Source organism: Suncus etruscus, chromosome 7 (genome assembly GCF_024139225.1).
Source record: "Suncus etruscus isolate mSunEtr1 chromosome 7, mSunEtr1.pri.cur, whole genome shotgun sequence".
Classification (NCBI taxonomy): domain Eukaryota; kingdom Metazoa; phylum Chordata; class Mammalia; order Eulipotyphla; family Soricidae; genus Suncus; species Suncus etruscus.
In genome coordinates, this window is record NC_064854.1 from 25,192,794 (window position 1) to 25,212,691 (window position 19,898).

General features: G+C 36.3%; 1 protein-coding gene across 1 annotated transcript in view; it reads left to right on the forward strand.

Annotated features, from left to right (window-relative positions):
- PLXDC2 (plexin domain containing 2) overlaps positions 1–19,898 on the forward strand; it is a 402,677-nt gene that overhangs the window by 151,903 nt on the left and 230,876 nt on the right. Inside the window, exon 2 of the mRNA XM_049777781.1 lies at positions 7,664–7,875. Coding sequence (XP_049633738.1) covers positions 7,664–7,875 — 212 coding nt within the window. The remainder of the gene's footprint in view (positions 1–7,663; positions 7,876–19,898) is intronic.

Consider the following 19,898-nt stretch of genomic DNA (forward strand, 5'->3'; position numbering starts at 1 on the left):
TCAAATATTTTTTCAGCTCTGATTCCAAGACTCTATCCTGCCATAGTTAATAAATTTCTCAAAGTAAATAGTGATTTTTAAAGCAATTACATAGAGATTATTTATTATATGATTCCAAAGTATTTAAGGTGTATAGAAAGGTATTTAGTCAGTAGAATGATAGTCTTTCATAGCTCAAAATGACCATAAAGGATGTGAAGTTTCTCTTTTCCTTTTATAGAGAGCACATAGTCCAATCACTAAAATTGTCTTGGAATTTATGGGTTCATGATGCAAAATTTCCTATAGAAATTCATAAGAACCTTAGTGAAAGATGGATTCTCATCTTTAATTTAATTAAATGCCACTTTCTAGTTTGCTTTATAGTTTAATTAAATGCTACTTTTATTTAAGATTATTTGCAAGATTACTATCAGACTCCTTTTTCACTTTAACCTGATAGATTTTTCTGAAAAATGGGTAGATGTCCTGAGCTCATTGTCAACCACACATTTTCCTTTATAAAACAGGAAGTTATCATCATAGTAAAATCCAATGATAAAATCTTGCAGAAGGAATTCAATTTTCTCTAAAATTTCTAGTAAGTTCTTAATTAAAAATTCCCAATTAAAAGAAGATAGTTTATTTTAAAGTATAATTTGTTTCAGATATAATACAAATCGAATCCACATCAATGTGCTATTTACTTTCTGCTCCATGTATAGTCTAATCTTGTTTCATTTTCTTACACTAAGTTAGCCTGAAGGCATAATAAACCTCTCAAGCCCTATAGCAGATACTTCAGTTTTTATTTTTCTGACTTAAATAACATCTGTTTTGTCTAATTCTAGTTTTTTTAGAATAATTTCTTTATCTCATATCCCTAGATTCTGTGACAGATTGCTAAATTGACCCCCTGAATGATTCATCAAATATGGATTGACCACACCCCTTGGATTCAAATTTGTTTACTAGCTAGTTTAACATGCAGTCTCCTCTTCACCAATTCTCTCACCTATAAAATAGGGGTAAATCGTAGTGTCTGTCTGTGTATTGGTATATATGACAATTTTAGCATTTAACGAGACCTTTTTTTCTTATTATTATTTAAGCCAAAAAAGAAAACACCTTTGATAATTGTTAATACAAATATTTCTGGCTTTGTAAATTGTGGGCTGGAAGCTAGAAGTGTCTATGAACCCAAGAAGTGCCAAGGATCATTTCCAAGTTCTCATACAATCATGGTATGTCCTCTTCCACTGAAATGACATCCGTGAATCCTTTGTTTTAGTGCTCTGGCAAATAACACTCAGATCAAGAACAACCTCATCAATAGAATTTTCTAAGAGAAGCAGTGTCATGTTCACTGCATTAAATCTTTTCTGCACAAGCTCATATTTAAGTTGGATCTAGGAAGAAGAGGGTTTAAAGTATTAGGTAAGAGGAGATACTGAGTTATAGAAGAAAACTAAATGAGCTCTCCTGAGGAAACTAATAGAGAGCCTTATTCTAAAAGACAGAATCTAAGCCAGTTCCTGAAAGGTGGAAAGCTTTCACAAATCCGGAGGTCACAGAGGTTTTTTTCCTTCCATGTTAAGTGTATTCTTTGGAGGGGAAAGTAATAATTGATCATTTATTTGTGCTGGAAGCAGAGAGCCCAGTGGAGGCAGCAAAGACAAGAAAAATTGGTTGAAAATAAACTATGAAGCCTATTTATAGTAGGGTAGGTGTTAATAGCCATTTGGGTGCTAAGAGTCAATAGAAAAATATGAACCCATTTTAAATGTGCTTCTTTAAGGAGATGGAAAAATGACTAGATGAGGGAGACATTGTAGATGGGAAACTTAATTGGGAGGCAAGGGATAGAGAACACATGACTTTAGGTATCCTAGAGAGGCAGGAACATGAACAGTTCCCCTTATATAGGACGTGAGGGGTGGGCGGGGACTTGGAGAACCACTTTGGTGCTTTAAAGCCTTTCTTGCACAACCCCCTGGCTATCTCTTGGCAAAACATTCTTTACAATTATTCTTCTGTTGTTCTTTTCGTTTGTGTGCTCTTAGTAATCACCTCAGTGTCTGCTGTGTACTCTTTTATTAGACAGAGCCACAGATACACCTATTTGTATAGATTTTTCTCTTCAGTTCCATAATGAGTTGAAATGCACAAATGATCTACAGTCTAACTTGCCCCAAGTAATTTTTATCTATTTTTAGATGAATTATTCAGTAAATCTGTTGGTAGCAAATAATGTAAATGCTTCTGCTGAGAACTCATAAGGGTGATTTGGCTCACATGTAAAATGTAAACTAGAGTTTTTTGTCAAAAGGCATGAGTGCCAACATTACATAATATATAAGTCATACATAATCATTTCTTTATGAATTACTGTTTATTAGATTTGAACACAAGAGTCAAAACTAAGCTTAAAGATGTCTCCAGAACTTACTTAGTCTAAAGGCAAGATATTAAAATAAAATCACTAGTAGAGGATATTCAGATAAACACAGCAATTTCAGCCTAACTTTTTCCATTTTGTTTTAGTCAATTGTTTCACAGTAAATTTTGGCACAAAATAGATTTACTAAGTTTGCAGAGAATAATTTGAGGTTATAAATGAGTTTCTTCTACTCTCAGCTTAGCTGGATATTATGTGGTTTCTCAATAATGTCCCATTTGAAATGCAGTGAAGTAACTGCTTCAATAATCATTCTGCTGGTATTTGAATCAAATAAAATACCAATTATATATACATTTATATGAATATTTGTGTATATGCATGTATAGAAAGATAGAGAGTTTTGGGGTGACATCCAGCTGTGTTCAGTTCTTACTCTTAGCTCTGCACTTGGGGATAACTTCTGGGGCTCCAGAGAATATATGGGGTGGCATGGAATGAACTAGATTATCCATGTACCAGACAAGTGCCTTTACCCCTGTACTATCTTTCCAGACCCTCAATTTATATATTACATAAACAGGGCAGTCATTAGTTCTATTTAATACTTCTTTGAGTTATGTGATTAGCAACGATAGCAAAATGTTAGAGATAATTATTATTGAAAGTTTTCTATTGTAGTATAATTAATATGCATTAGCTAGAAAGCAAATAATTTGCTGACTATTTAAAGATTCCTTTTGTTTTTGCTTCCCCGAAAGCTGAGAAGAGAAAGATTATATTAAATATCACCCCTGAAATGATTCGTTTTGGCAATGATTTAAAGAATAGTTTTAAATATTTTTGTAAGTTTAAATATTCATGAGTTGCATAGAATTAATTTACAATATAGATAACCAAGCTATACTGAAGCCAATTTGCCTATTTTTATTATGTGAAACAACTACTAACTTGTTTTATGTTTTCTAAAATGGGATCCATATCTAAATAAATGCCATACCATAATCTTGATGTACCACAAGTCCTTAATTATAAACTCAGAGTATTTTTTAGACCACTTATCATTCTTGCTTACTGTAAAATCAAAGAAGAGAATTAAGGTTAAAATAGCAACCAAAGCAATTTCTGGGAGTTTCCACAGCTAACACATTTTATCCACAGAAAGTGCCTCAACTCAATCCTTAAATCTTATTTATTTTCTTAAGCATTCTCAAATCAATTGATCCATTTGCAAAGGTAGTAAATTCAAGAAAGTACAAACGTATCTGTGAAGGTGGGAAACCACCGAAGGGCAATAATAACTGTGAATGCCATAGCCAAGTAAAGGAGGAAAAGAAAATAATAAAATACTACTATAAAAATATGAAGCAAATCAAAATATAACCATCAATAAACCACAGCTGTCTATGGGTTTGGTTCTTGCCAGTGCTATAGTTGGCATTTATGCTGTCTAGTGCTGGAGTCCTACCCATCCAATGTACCTTCCACAATACACCTGCTCATGAATGAATTTTGGTGTTTACTACAAAAAAAAAAGTTTCACATAATATCCAAACATAAGTGGTGAGAAACAGGGATATTAAAAATAAGATTTTTGGAGTATAACACTATGACAAAATAATATCAAATTTTCGTTATGAGCACTCCATGAACACTAGACAGAAAAATCATATATTACTTTCAAAACTTTTTATTAGTTTGCACATTAATGGAATTTAGGGCACTTACTATCAATGTCTCCATTCCCACCATACAAAATCCAGTGTGAGGCCCTTACCAAAAAGATCCCCTGCTTTTCCCTCTCATACCACATTCCTTATGGCAAAGAAATAATAAATTTTACTACAAATTTTACCATAGATTTTACTAAGTCAATGAGTTTTCTTTGTAGTTCAAACAGTTCATTTTAGTAATTCTTATTCCGCCTAAAAGTAAAACCATTTAACAATGTCTTTCATTTTCCTGTTTATTTCACTCTGTTATCACATCAAGTTCTATACATTCAGTTTCCCAAGATACTGCTTCATCTTTTAATGGGAAAATAATATTCCATTTAATATATATATGTCAACATTGATGTTGACTCCATGTTATGTTGATTCTCAGGAATAAAGCTGCTGTGAACATAGGGGTACTGATCTTTTTGAATGTAATATTCTAATGTCCTGTGAGTAAGTGCCTAGAAAATGGCATTACTTTATCATACTAAATGTCTGTTTTTATTTTTTAAATGAATATTTGAAACATTTTCAACAGAGCCTGCACCAACTTAAATTCCCACAGCACTCCTTTTAACCACAAATCCTCAGATCTCCATGCTGTATTTAATCTTTTTTGATAGGGGCTTTTTCCACAGGTGTGGTCCTATAATTCCATTTTCCATTTGATTTGCATTTTCTTAAGAAGTGATATTGAGTATTTTGACTGTGATGGTTGATTCTTAGGTTTTGCTATCTTAACCACTGTGTACTATAAGCTTAAATTTTGGTTTGAATGTACAGGCTGTTAGGGTATCAGAACCACCTCAGTCTAAAGGCCTTCTTATTTATCTAATTTAAGATTGAGAGTAAGGGCTTTTTCTAATCTCAGTGTTTAGAAATTGTGAAGTAGATAGAGAGTGAGGAAGGGGACTCCAGGATAGGATAGGCTTTTCCTGCAGGCAGCTTCTCCACTGTTACTTGTCTTATCAATCTCCTGGACTGTGTCAGGACAATGTGGTGCTTGGGTGGCTTATATTCGACTGGGTATCAGGCTAATGCTTTGTTTGGTCTGTGTTCACAATATCTATAAGGAAAATGGTAAAATAAATTCTAGGCAAAAGATAGTGATGCCTAAATTAAAGAAACCTATATTGCTTTGCAATTTTGTTTTTTTTTAATTCCTGTTTTAAAGACTTTAGTAAAGACCAGTTTTCTGAAAATATAGATAATTTTTTTCTGATTTACTGTTTTAGAATATTGGCAAAACCCTGGTTGAAATTGTTTCTTTTACACGATTAAAGCACTTCTAAAATATACAATTTATACTTTGTGTAATGATTCTCAGAGACAAAATCGAGAAGATCTGGAAGGTTCAGCTCACAGCATGAAGCTTACCACAGGGAGAGATGGGTGCAGTCACAAAAATAATTACACTGTGAACCATCATAACAAAATGTGACTGAATGTGGGAAGTAGAAAGCCTGCCTAGAGTACAGGCTGGTGTGGGGTAGGGAGGAGGAACACTTGGGACATTGATGATGGAAATGTTGCACTGGTGAAGGGTCTTTTTTTTATAAAAAATAAAATAAAATAAATATACAATTTACTAATTGCTTTCTTTTTGCTTCATCTTACCTGGATTGATACACTTAAAAGCATGATGTATAGATTTTCAGTATTGTTTAGTACCTGCCCCTATGTAATTGCTCCCTCATTCCCTCTCTCTTGTTATTTCTCTCTATTTATAGTTCTCTCACAGAGATTTCTAGGGGAATGGGTATCTCTTATATTGACTTACTGTTGTTCTATGAGGTCTTATCGGGTTGTTAAAAAACTTTATTGGTTACTTTTATTGTAATCTACCTTGTATATTTTGGGTAACGAGGCAGGATATATAAATAAAGCAAATAAAAGTGCTTTATATCTTGTTGCCTAGAATCATAGGTCTTAAAAAGCTGACATCCTCAGGAAGAGCTGTCTGCTTTTGCAGGTAAGATATTTTCACCCTTACTTAAAATATAAGGTAGCAGAGGCATAGGTTGTTTCACAATTGATACCAGGCTCCATATCTAGCAAACACAAGAATTGGGTGCCTATCCATGGAGCACTTGGCCCCTTTCAGCTTTGATAGTCTGTGGGGTCTTAGAAAGGTCCTGATTGGAGACATTGTGAGGGCTTTTCCTCTGTGCTGACTCCTCTCTGCTTTAGACTATGGGAGATATTTTAAGGTGTATGGCAAAGTCACAAAAATCATATCCAAATAAATTACAACCTTTCTGTGTCGCAATAGAGCTATTTCACACTCATTATTATTTGTATTTTCATGTGTCTAGCAGCAGAAGCCTTTGTTGAGATAATAGAGAGTTCTAAGTAACTGACTCAAGGGTGTTATAAGCCCCATATAGCATATTTTGGTCTTTCAAACTATTCTTACTTAAAAGTAGTGTGTACAGCTATCATTAAATCACAGTTCACTCATTGCACCTATTTGAAAGCATAGCCTGCCAGTTATAAAGCCAATCAATCTATATCTTCATAGTTGCATAGAAAAGCGCTGCTTCTGATCAGAAACTGAATTTCCCATATGCGTGCTACACCTTCCCCTGCTGACCTACAGAAATGAATGGCAGAGAGTAATGATGAAATCTAATTTTCCCTTCTGTAGTAGCAGGATGAGCTGGGTCAGCAAGGCCAGTCCCTGCCAATGGCTTCAAAATACCTTTGTAATTTGATCTCTTCGCCTCCCCATTCATTTCTCTTAAGTGCCTATCACTGTCATTCTTTACCACACTGACAAGATTCCAAGGTGAGCACAGCACAAATGAACAAGAGCACTTGCGATGTCTCCTGAGGCTATTTCTTATTAAATGAGGTAGGCAATGAACCAAGTCTGACCAGGGAGCTACAAGGCAGGTTAGCGCAGTTACATGAGAACACTCCATGCTGTTTAACCCCTTCAGAGACACCGCTATCTCACTGCTGCCCAGAACAATTTCTCTGAACTGATACATAATGACAAGTTAATTATGTATGATTTTTATTTTTCAATATGATGAGAATCAGTTGGTCTCCATTTCTTTATTTGATCTAGAGCATGATATTTTCCAGAACGACAAAAAATACTTATATGTGTAGTTGTGAGATGAAGTACATTTTTGTGCCTGTTGTGTGTGATGAAGTGTGCATGTGGGCATGATTTGACCATATGCACGCATGCATGCATGATGGGTTGAGTGTGAATATGAATACTAAGTGTATGTGAAAATAAAATACATATGTGCTTATATGCAAGAAGTGTATATTCATGTATGTGTAAGTCTGAGAGGAAATAAAAATGTATTGCTTGGGGGATTTGACATCTCTTTTGGGGACTCTTTGGATCTGTACACTAATGATTTTCAGTACTGGCAATTTCTAGAAATGCATTCTACTCAGAGATGCTCAAACTAACCTAAAGGTATTTTTATTTTATAGATTTTACTCTTCTGAGTACATTTCCCATTTGTGATGAGCAAAATGCCATTGATTCCCTGGCTCTAATAGCTAGCAAACCAGTGGTAATTCCTTTGATTTAATTTCCCAACAGATCAGCAATACCACTCTGCTTATGTGTTCCCATGGATGGAAGAGGAAGTAGAAGTGGACACACACACCTTCAGCCACAGGTGGAAAAGGAATTCAGACCCTCTCAAGGCTGTGGATACAAATCGAGCAAGCTTGGGCCAAGACTCCCCAGAGCCGAGAAGTTTAACAGATCTGATGCTGGACGATGGCCAGGATAACACCACCCAGATTGAGGTAGATAAATTGTCTGAATAACTAAAATGGATTAAGGAATATATTTGCTGATGAGAAGCCCAATTGCCACAAATACTCATGTTGTCCTATCTACTGAACCTAGAACATTCAAACTCTTTTAAAGGTGAATTTAATTAACTGATAATGAATGTGTTGATGCTCAATGACAAGGTAACACATAAATATTAGTGCAGCAGGTAACCGAATGATGATAACTTGGTCAGGAAATTATGGCTTTTCCATTAATTCCTAAAATAACCATGGGTCTGGTGCAATGAGGAAGGTGAGAGGACCCCAGGAAGAACGGAATGCAGCTCTGGGCACCTCCAGCATCCTAGACCTATTGCCTTAGGGAGCATGTTTGGTTTGTGTGTTTGCTTCTTCGATAAATATATGGACAGAAGCAGAGAAACTTCCACTGATCAATGCTATCCTACCCTCTCTGTTCTGAGAGCTGCCCAATGCTGGCCCCCTTAACTAGATGATTGGGGTCAGAATTATGTTGGTTGGTCAACCTAATCATCTTCCTGGATCTTGGTTTGTCAGGTCAGTTTTAGTTCCTCCTTGCCCTGAAGTGCCAGCTTTTAATTTGGAAGCACCAGTGAGCACCCCATTCCCTGCACCACAGTCCCTGAAAGGCTCATTACTTGAGCTCATTACTTGTACTGAGTTGAACCCAGTGCAACATATATTGACACATTCTGTACCTGATCTGGAGGCCTTGACTTATTCCCCAGCAGTAAGAGAAGCCTGGAAAACTGTATCACAAGCCACTGGAAATCTGTGTGTATGTGATGCAATTTTTCAAACTTCTCTGGTCACTATAGCTAGGAGATGATTCTGAAGGTCCCTGACTGCCCCCTGCATAGACCCTTAATAAGTCACAGAGAATATCCCAGTAACAGAAGTCAGAGGACATCTGGAAAAGGTCCTTCTGACTCCTGCTCAGTGTCTGCTATTTGGGCAGAATCGTTACCACATCTCTTAGGTAGACAACATAATTTTTCCCTGGACTGGGCTTTGCCTATCTTGCTCTCAGAATTGGGGATCCAAATGAATGAAAGTTGGCTTCCAGAAATGCTACTCTATTGTGGTCAAAATGGAAGAGAGCCTAGCTTCCTGGAGCTCTGTGATCTCTGGGCTGGATCCAGGTAGTCTGATCACTCCTTAAGGAGAAAATCTCTTTGCTTGGAAATGTGATAATCTTATTCCAGCTATTGTTGTGGCTTTACAGGGAAGAATTCTTTTCTTTTCTTCTTTAACAGGGAGAAAGATAATGTCTCAGTGCTCTTGAATCAGAAGAAAGGATAATCCTGGCTTGGTATTAACAACTGTCGGCTGTTAGATATTTTCAGTGGGCTTGCCTGGCTAGGCTGGTGAGCTTTACTTTCCCAGGTTCACTTTGTGAGCTTGGTGGAGTTTTTTGGCTTAAGGAGCTTGTCAGCTTGCACTGTTAGGGTTAGTGTTTGTCCTAAGACTTCACATGAATCATGAGGTTGGAATTCAACTAGGTCTGCCCAGCATCCGAAATTTATCTTTTTTACTTTGCTTCCTCCAGTGTCAAGAAAGGGAAATGGTACTTGGGCTTATGTAATGATGTTGGATAGTGGTGGCCCCTGTTTATCAGTAGGAAAATAACTTTGGGGTTTCAATCTGCCTGGGGAAGGAACATGTCTTGAAGTAGATTTATATAACAAGAAAATGGCTGTGCCTTGAAAAGTTTATTTATTTTAATAGGATTCTGGGATGGATAGAGATTATTGGGATCTAAATCTTCATCAGTCATTCTCTGGCACTGCCTGAAAGTTTGTGAAATGAAACCCTGAACTGAATGAAACTCCACTGCAGATTGGACCTTTGACATATAATTGGAAGATTTGTGTGTCTTTTGGAGAAAACAACTGTTAACTTGTAAAACTGGAAAAGGCCACCAAATGGTTATAGTCATTACTCTGTGCTAGATAGAGTAACGGAATCTTTACTGTTTTGTGACAGGAACTATTTTATCTTAAAGAATAGGTATTTTGATTTATGTTGCTTAATATTGACACTGAATATAAAATCATATTTTTTATGTTTTCAGAGTTGATGCCTGGAATTAGAATTATTTCCCCTGACTATACCTGTGCCTCTTAAAATGAAGCATATCACTATGAGATCTTGGGCTTGCCCTCAACTTCTTCCAATGTTTAGACTTTTATATTCTCCTTTCATTAGAGAAAGACAAACAATAGACAAAAACATTTTTACTGTTTGGTACACATTTATTCTGCAATTTAGAAAAAATTATAACTTTTAGTCTCCTAACTTAGTGACTGTTTTTTCTGGCTCTGCACAAAAACAGATAATGGAGGGATGCAAACTTGGTCCTAGTTAAAGATTTCCTCTTGTGGATGCAAATTGATGTTGTTGCTGTTGTTATGATTTTATTTAGAAAAATCATTTTCACCAAGCTGTAAAGAGAATTTGAAATTAACTTATCTTTTCTGTTCTATAAACAGCTCAACAGTTAACAAATGTCATTGTTAATCTAAATATGGTTTGGGTGAGACATTTTTATTACTGTATTTTCTCTGATCATCCCTAGACCTATTGAACCAAGCATGAAGCCAAGTGTCTCTAATAAGCAAGCAATAAAAGGGAGGTGCTGGATCTCAAGTGATAACCCCACAGATAGAGCACTTGCCTTGCTTGTGGCCGACCAGATTTAATCCCAAAATCTTATACAGTCTTCCCCAAACCCTCCAGAAATGAGTGCAGAACTAGGAATAAGCCCTCAAATCTCATGGGTGTAGTACTCCAGAAACATAAATAAATAAAAAGGAGGTTCTATAAAACGAGCTACTTAGTTTATCTTTGTCACCACTTCATTTTATTTTATTTCTGTCCTTACTTTTAGAAATATAGGTGTCCCCAGCTCTTCAAAGAAGGTTGAATTTCATTTTTATTCCCCTCGACTGAGCAATGTTCAATGAATTCCCTGTTCCCAGAAATACACACAAATAGGCATGAACTCATATTTATCTTTGCTTCTGTGCACTCTCTTTCTGGGTTCTGTCACCATGCTCTAGCAGCACCAATGTACCTTATAGTTTGAAGACATGATTTGTATTTTGTGCCAATCACTGATCTTTGAAAGCTCCATTTTATTTGTCTTTTATTCATGGACTGGGGGTAAGTATATTGTCCTTTTAAATTTAGCTAGAAGTACTGATTCACTTTGTAATCCTCTACACCAATTGTGTAGTTTTACCATATATTCACGTAATTTGGAGCATCCCACTTCCTCTTGTGGAACAATGATAGTATTTTGAAAAGGATAGCCAAGTCTATTTTTCCTTTCCTTTTTTTTTTTTTTTTTGGTTTTGGTTTTTGGGTCACACCAGGCAGTGCTCAGAGGTTACTCCCTGCTCTACACTCAGAAATCGCTCCTGGCTGGCTCAGGGGGCCATACTGGATTCTGGAATTTGAACCACTGTCCTTCTGCATGCAAGGCAAACACCTTACCTCTATGCTATCTCTCTGGCCCCGTTTTCCTTTGATTTTTATTTAAAAAATTAATTGAACAAAATCTAAAAGTTAGTGATGATTATTGCTATACATCAGACTACTCTGTATTCTTTGACATCTTATTGTAATCCATATTAGGTGATTATTTGGAAAGGCTAGAAGTCTAATCCCTAACTTAATGAAGAGTACAATTATTGTAATGGTTATTTTATAAAGAAAAAGGCAAATTCCATAGTGTTCTATGATTCCATCTTCCTGTGTACAGTACAGCAGCAATTTCTGAGGTCAATATTACAGAGCCTTCAGTGTACAGCACGGTGGCTAAGGTGTTTAAAATTTATCATGAAGATACATGTGGGTCACTAGAATTTTCAAGTAGGCAAAGTTACAACTCAATCAGTATGCTTGGAAGATTGCTCTGGGGTCTGGCTCAGAAAACTAGAGAAAGTAGTTAGGCAAAAGATGAGTTTCAGATAGATTTTGGTTTAATACCTTCTCAGAAGGTACTACTTTGTCTTGCCTTCTGCATGCTGGACACAGTGAGTGGGTTATAGCTGCTGGTCACACTGTCTTTCTTGCTGCATCCTATAGCAACCAGGTACAGTGGGCTGAAAACTGTCTTCCCTCAGCGTTGCCAAAGGTTGTAGGTTAATTGACATACAAAGTCTTCATCTACTTTTTTCTCTTTAGAAATAGTCAAAAACGGGCCCGGAGAGATAGCACAGCGGCGTTTGCCTTGCAAGCAGCCGATCCAGGACCAAAGGTGGTTGGTTCGAATCCTGGTGTCCCATATGGTCCCCCGTGCCTGCCAGGAGCTATTTCTGAGCAGACAGCCAGGAGGAACCCCTGAGCACTGCCGGGTGTGGCCCAAAAAAACAAAAAAAACAAACAAACAAAAAAAAGAAATAGTCAAAAACATGTCTTGTGGAACTCCTGATTTGATCCTTCATAATCTTTCATTTATTTTCTTTGAGAATATTGATGGCCTGTTTCTATATTTCCATATTTAAATTTGATGAATGGCTCACCATATATTCTTGGCTTTGTGCTCAGGGATTATTCCTGATACTGCTTAGTGGACCATTTGAAGTACTTGCACTGAACCTCTGTTCACTGCATGCAAAGCAAGTGTGATACCTGCAGTAATATTTCTCGGCCTCTACAATTTGTTATATTTCTGATTATTTTTTGAAGAACATATGCCATATCTCATAACTCAGTACTTGAGTTGTCACTCTTTTTAGTACTTGGGGACCTTAAGTTCTAGGGATAGAAGTTGGACCACTTGCATGCAAAGCATGTGCTCCATTCTATTAAGCTGTTTCCTTGGAAAGGACTTTTAACTTTTTAAGGAAGAAAATGAGCTAAAAATGATGAATCAGGCAGAACTTCTCTGCAATTATTGTTCATCTTTTAAAAAGATAATGAGGATTAAAATAGAGTATCATATATCTTGCTCACTTATAGATTATTCTTAGCTTGACATGTCAGTTCTTTATTAAAACAAAAATGGAAGAAGATCTATAACTGTCCCTCAGGGGTTGTCTAAAGAACAACTGAATTCTCTCTGTGATGCTTTGCTCTTAGGTAACCGAGTTTTCTTCAAGTTCTGGCCTGGAAACACTCTTCATTGTGACTCATTCCAATTTCGGAGCCATCATATATGTTAGATCACCCATTTTCAAACAAGATTTATGAATCAGAATGAATGTCTTTGCATTCTCTGTGTACAAGGAGATCATTTAATTGCCCTCACCTTCCCAACCAGGACTCTGGAGATTAAATAAAAGATATTTTCTTGAATTATTTTCTTATCTCAATTTCATAGTCATTCACAAGGGCCCCTTATCTCTGCCTCTCTTTACTGTCACTAGTGACAAGAATTTGGAGCAACAGTGATTTGCAACTTTTAATGTAGGGAACACCAGGTAACTGCAAATCAGCTGAATTTCTTTTCCTTCCTCTTGGTGACCTTACTCAGACTGCCTTCCAACAGGATTCTTTATATATACTTTCATGAATATTACTATATTCCATATAAAATAGTTATCACAGTGATAGGGAATATGTTTTAAATGTGAGAAGCTCTAGGTTTGATCTCAGCATTGTCAAAACAGGTGTGTGTGTGTGTGTGTGTGTGTGTTGTGTGAGAGTTACAGAGAGAATAGCCTAATGTCATAATTTTAGATCAATAGGTAATTGATCTATTAAAATCATTCTGGAAATCTGATTTATGTTCTGAGAAATGTCTCTTTTTGTTATTTGTTCTGGGGCTGCACCAAGGAGTGATCACAATTTATTCCTGTACTGCACTCAGGGGTGATTACTCCTGACAGTGAGCAGGGACCATCTATGATGCCAGGGTTTGAAATTTTGTTGATTCTCATGCAAGGCCACTAAAATAATAATAAAATTATTTTTTCTCCAGATAGTCTTATCTTTTATTTGTTGAGCAGAGGTGTTAGGGCAATGGTGTTAGTATTCCTCACTTACTAGGGGCTAGTTAGATGCAAAGAGTAGAGAGGCCTGTTTTGATGTTCAGGTAAGAGATCTAGAAAATGTGAACATGTTCTATCTAGGGACCCTCAGTCCATCCTGTTTATTTTCTTTTTTATTGGGTTAGCAGGATCAGCAAATGCAGTTCATAGGAAAAGAAACCTTCCACGATCAAGTATAGAGCAATGCAGGCTGAATTACCATTAGTACTACCAGTATTCCTTATCTACCATCAAGTGTCATCACTCGGCATGTGGGGTTGGGGAAGAAAAGTCACAAGTTCTATGAGTACTGAATTCAGGCTGAGTCCACTTCTTTCATTGAGGATAAACGTGCCCCTGAACTCCCTGGCTTCTGAACAATGGAGAAATCACTTCTGGGATCACTCATTGAACAAAGTTATTAAAGTTTTTATTAATACTATTTAATTATAATTAATTAATCAATTGATCTTGATAAATCAGTAAAATTTAATAAATTATTTCTTACGGACATTTTTCTGTTTCTTTTTTAGATTCAGAAGCAAAATTGCAAAGGGATTGTAGTTCAAAGACACGAAGGTCTAAGTTGGCACAAGATGTCCAGTAATATGATCTTGAGCATTATATCTAAGGAAATGTTAGATTCATGACCTTATTTCTCTTAAATTCATGCTATAATCAATGTAAGCCCTGTGACATGAATTTACTTCTTTTTAGAAGTACATCAATTTTGTATATAACTTGCAATAAGGCTTTGCCATTAATTTCATCTCACAAATCGATGAGCTTTTTATAATTTAACATCAACACACTGAATAAACAAGAAAAAAGACCACTGTGTAAACCACCAAATTCTAGCATTTCTGTCTGGCTTTCAGAAGCTTCTGTTGACCTTTGTCAAAGATATCTTACATTTGTCTTGAGCCATTGTTGTGAGTTGGATAGAAACCCAATTAGGTATAAAAGCGAATGGCTATTGCAAGTATAGGAGACCCAATTTCCTGATTATTTCAATTTAGAATATTGGAGCATTGTATTTTTAAAGCAAGGATGCATAGTACACTTTGCTAAATATGCAGTGGAATTTTAATTCATCTTGCATTTCTGAAGTAGTTTCAAGGTAGATCAGAATCTCTTTAAACCAAAGAATTCATGTATATACTTATATACATTGCTTGCATTTGCTATAAAGAAATTTGCTAATATATTTCTTCATACCCTACAAAAGTAGGCATCAAAATCCTCAAGTTCTTTTAAAGAAGGGATGATAATCATCACAATGAAAGAACTGCCTTAAATTTCTTTCTTTTTGTGTATCTCAAAAAGAAAACCTTTCTGTTCATGCCCCAGCGATGCAGAGATGTCTGAATCTGTCTAAAAACAAGAGAAGAATTGAACTTTGCAGCCCTCGGGAGCAGTTGTCTTGAGCTATTTTCTATATGGTATTTCAAGCCTGAGCTATTAAGTTGAAATAATAGTTTGGAATCCATGGTGCTGAATTGAATGAATGGATTAAATGCTGCTGGAACTATTTTTCTTCCAGAAGAAACTTCTAGCTTTTTTGTAAACTTTATATATTTGCTCAATCACTAGCCTTAGCAACAGAACTATGGAGAACATGGATGTTCACTTTTTAGATAGTTCCTATCTTTGAATCTATAGACTATCTATGAAACATCTATATTATCTGGGATTGTTTTTTGGGGGGCTTGGGGTTAGACCTCGTGATGCTCAGGGGTTACTCCTGGCTATGCACTCAGAAATCACTCCTGGCTTTGGGCATCACATGGGATGCAGGGGAATCGATCCATGGTCTATCCTGGGTCAATCTTGTTCAAGGCAAATGCCCTACCACTGCACCATGACACCAGCCCCTTATATGAGATTTTTTTAAAAATCCCACTGTAGTAAAGAAATTTGTAAGGTAACTTTGAAAGTTTTTTGGTTTATTTTATTAGTAGTGTTATTGTTTGGTTTGGGGGCCACACCTGGTATACTTGAGGGTTACTTCTGGCTCTGCACTCAGAAATTGCTCCTGGCAGCCGGAGGGGACCATCTGGAATGCTGAGGATGGAAATCTGCTATGCTATTACTCAGGCCTGAAACTTGATAAGTTTTGAAATTTATATTTAAATCAAACTGAAGCTTTGTATTTGTGTTTAAGTAGAAAAAAATTCCACTGATTTATAGCACTATAGCACCTTTAGTAAGGAAGTCTTAACTACATCCAAAATGAAAGCATTTTATTGTTGGATTTTCTATACAAAATTGAAGTGCATAATCTTTTAGTATTTAATGAATTCTAACCATGTATGAGTTCTGTTCCTTTTTGGTTTGGGACCTCACCTAATGATGCTCAAGGGTTACTCCTATTACTCCTAACACTGTTTGAGGATGCCAAGTATCAAACCTATATGGGATTCCAGGGATCAAAATCAGGGTGGCCACATTCAAGGAAAGTGCCCTACAAGCTGTACTGTCTCTCTGGCCCCAATTTTTATCATTTTTAAAGTTTAGTTCAGTAGTCTAGTGATTCTCAGATTTTGTTTTCCTTAAGAAAATTCTATTTTATAGTGTTATCCCATTTAATTATATTATAGAGTCTTTCACAGTGTTTATGTTTCATTTTAAATCTTTTTCTGTCACTTCAAAATGATAGTGAATACAATGCATCATTTAAAATTTCACATTCTGAAAAATGTGCATGAAACATAAGCAACACTTCCCAAAGAACCTAAACAATTAATTTGTCAAATATAAGCAGCATTATAAAATGTTCTGTTATTCCCTAAGCCACAAATTGTCACTTTTCCCTCTCTTAAATACCAATTTAGCAAAGAATGTCTTGTCCATTGAATGATCAGATCTAACATAATTATTTTTATAGATGAGCAGGATTAATCTTTAGTAGAAAATGATTGCAATAGAAAATATGTATTTCAAAGGGCAAGAAAACAATTTCATGAATTGATACATACTGATGCTAAGGGAAAAATATTCATTAGAATTTTTTTCCTATTACTGCTTGGATCTGTTCGTACCAAAATTATCTTGTGATAAATGTGATTATGCTTTTAAAACACATCTTGTACATTCTTTGCTTCTCTAAAACTATGTAGAAAGTGCAACTTTATTTTTGTGTGTATCTATGAACCTAAAGTTATGAAAAGTACCAGCACATTCAAATAACCACCATGTTTTTTCTGTCAACAACCTATCCAAAGTGAGTCTTTTTACAGCAAGGGATTCAGAAAGCAGTTCCAGTTCAGTTACTTATTGTTCCACCATGAACTTGACTGCAAATCAAAATTGCTTTTGCCACGATAGCCAAAGTCTTATTGCCCTTCATGGAAAAACTTGGCTATGGTCTGAGCAGATTCAGAATGTATTTGACATGCTACTTTTGGAGGCAGTCATGACAGCTACTTCAGGGAGTGAATTTCTTAAAAAAGAACAAGATAGTGTCTGCATATAATCAAAGTCATTTGCATTCAAAAGATAAATAAAAATAAAACCTTTTCCTTTATAAGAAAACTATTTGTGATTTAGAGTCCTTCATGTTGGGTTTCAGACATATAATGGTTTCAATAAAATTGAATCAAATTAAAGAAAAGAAATCTATTTGAATATTTTCTAAGGGAATTAATTGTTTAGATAATGATAACTTATAAATCCAAGTCTCAAGAAATGGTAAATGAGTAGGTGGAGAGATCTCCTAATTTTCAACAGATTTTCAAAACAATGGCACTAAACAATCTAGTAGAGGAATCCTGTCTAACTTTGAAACAGACCCTGAATAAACCAAGAGGTAGATGGTAGGAAAACAGAGTCTGAGACAAACACAGATTCTTTCACTCTGATCTTTTTTGGCTGATGATTGGTTTCTGCTCCACAGACCCCATACCCATGAACCTTATCTTATCTCTGGGCTGAAGTGCTGAATTAGTAAATTACTAAAACTTGGCTTTATGGAACTTCAAAAATCTCCATGCACAAGAAATATGGTTATGTGATAGACTTTTTTCTTCATAGCTTCCAAGTAGAAATTTAGCTAATTTGCCAGTATATATGTATATATGTTTGTATGCATACACATTTGACACATGCATTACTCATCACTGCAAATAAGAAATTCTTCTACAAGGGAAAAGAAACGGTAGCTCCTTGGATAGCTCCTTCTGACTCATGTACAGGTGGTATTTGAGTTAGCTGTCTTGTTAGTTTCCTAAGCCTTATAACCAGTATGATTTATCCCTCATGCTGGGACTAAATAAAAGCTAAAAAAACTGCCTTGTCTACTGATTAAGACTTGCTTTTGCTTCAGTGAATGCTTTAAGCTTTCAATGTTATTTAGATGGGGTTCTCTGGAGGATAAAGGGGAGATACAATAAAAGGATTATAACCTAATTTTTGGTGGTGATGCACCTGGCAGTGTGTAGAGAAGAACTAGGGACCATATGCAGTGCCAGTATTTGAACCACTTTCAGATGCATCTGTGAGTAAGACCAAGTGTCTTAACCTCCGTAGCATGTCTCCTGCCTTTAAAGCTATACTTTTTAGAGTGATTAGTCATTATGAAAACTGGAAAAATGATGTAGGGATGGACTCTGTGTGATGGAGGGATTCACTAGTTTCCCATTCCCTTGTTTCTGCTCTTCTCTCATGGACACAATATTTGTCCACTGAGATATGTTTTAGGTATTGAGGTTTCTTTTTATTTGTGTCCAAAGAACCCTATCATTCCAGTATTACTTAAGACCAGAAACACACACACACACACCAAAACCATTTTCTGTGACTGTAAGGCCAGTGGAAATAGAGGGTAGAATCTCTTCTAAAGTAAATGAAAGGGCTTCTTTATGTAAACAAAGCGGACCCATGGGACATCCCACCAAACCAAAGAGACATGAAATAACCAGACTGTTTCCAAAGATGTGGTCTCGAAAAATAAAATTCCAAAGACATCAAGATGGAGCAATGAAGAGTATGTTGCTGATGTTCAGAAAATATTCATTAAGTTGAGTCTAATGCCATTGGATGATAGGAGAGCAATATTTAACTGAAGATTAGATATAATACTCAGAAAGGACCAAAGGGCTCAATTTCCTTTTCTGACTGAGGAAACCAAGACTTGATTGTGGCTTGGAAGGAAAGCAACTGAATGTGACAAGAACAAGAGCTAGATGACCCATGGAGCCTGCTGTTCTCAGCCAATTTCTCCTAGACAGGGACAGTGAAGCTGGTAATGTGACTAGAGTCTGTCCACTGGGATTTCTTGTGTAGTGGCGATGGCATTTTCATTCTTAGATAAACAGAATGATATTTTCTTCAGCAAGAAAATAGCTGAAGACTGAGGGGGGCGTGAAGTGATGACAGAGTCATAGAGCAAGTGTGCATCCTGATTATGGCTACAGACATCTGTTTATTTGGAGACAGTGATGCATCCTGGCTGTTTCTCTTTGAAATCACACTCATTCAATGTATTCCCACACTTACCATCCAAAGTGAATGGAAACTCAGGGTACCAGTTTTCTTCCCTGCCCAAAGACAAATGGAAAGTTGGAGGAAGCAGCCCTGTGACCAGTAGATGAGTTCCTTGTAGCTTTCTGCAGAAGCATAAAGTGGAACCACTAGCAGCTTGCAAAATCAAGCATGTACTTGCAAGGAAGAAAATGTTTCTGCTTCTTGTGTGGATGATTTTGCCTCTCTTGTTGCTGTTTTTATGTATCTTACTACCTTCCTGCTTACCCTCTCCTGCAACCACAAATTGGTGCAAAAACACACTGTTGGGACAGATAGAGATAAGACAACAGAGCTATCTTCCCAATTTCTGCCATAGATGATAGAAAACCCCAAACTACTGCTGTAAATCGTAAACACGTAACCCGGAGGATTAACTGTGCATTCTTGGCAGTAGCACCTTAATGCTTCTGGATAGGCAAGATCATTAGACTTCAAAGTAGAAACAAAGGAGAGCAGGCTCAGACATGGACCCGTTTCAGCAACGAGCACTATTCACTCTGTACTGGTGCGTGC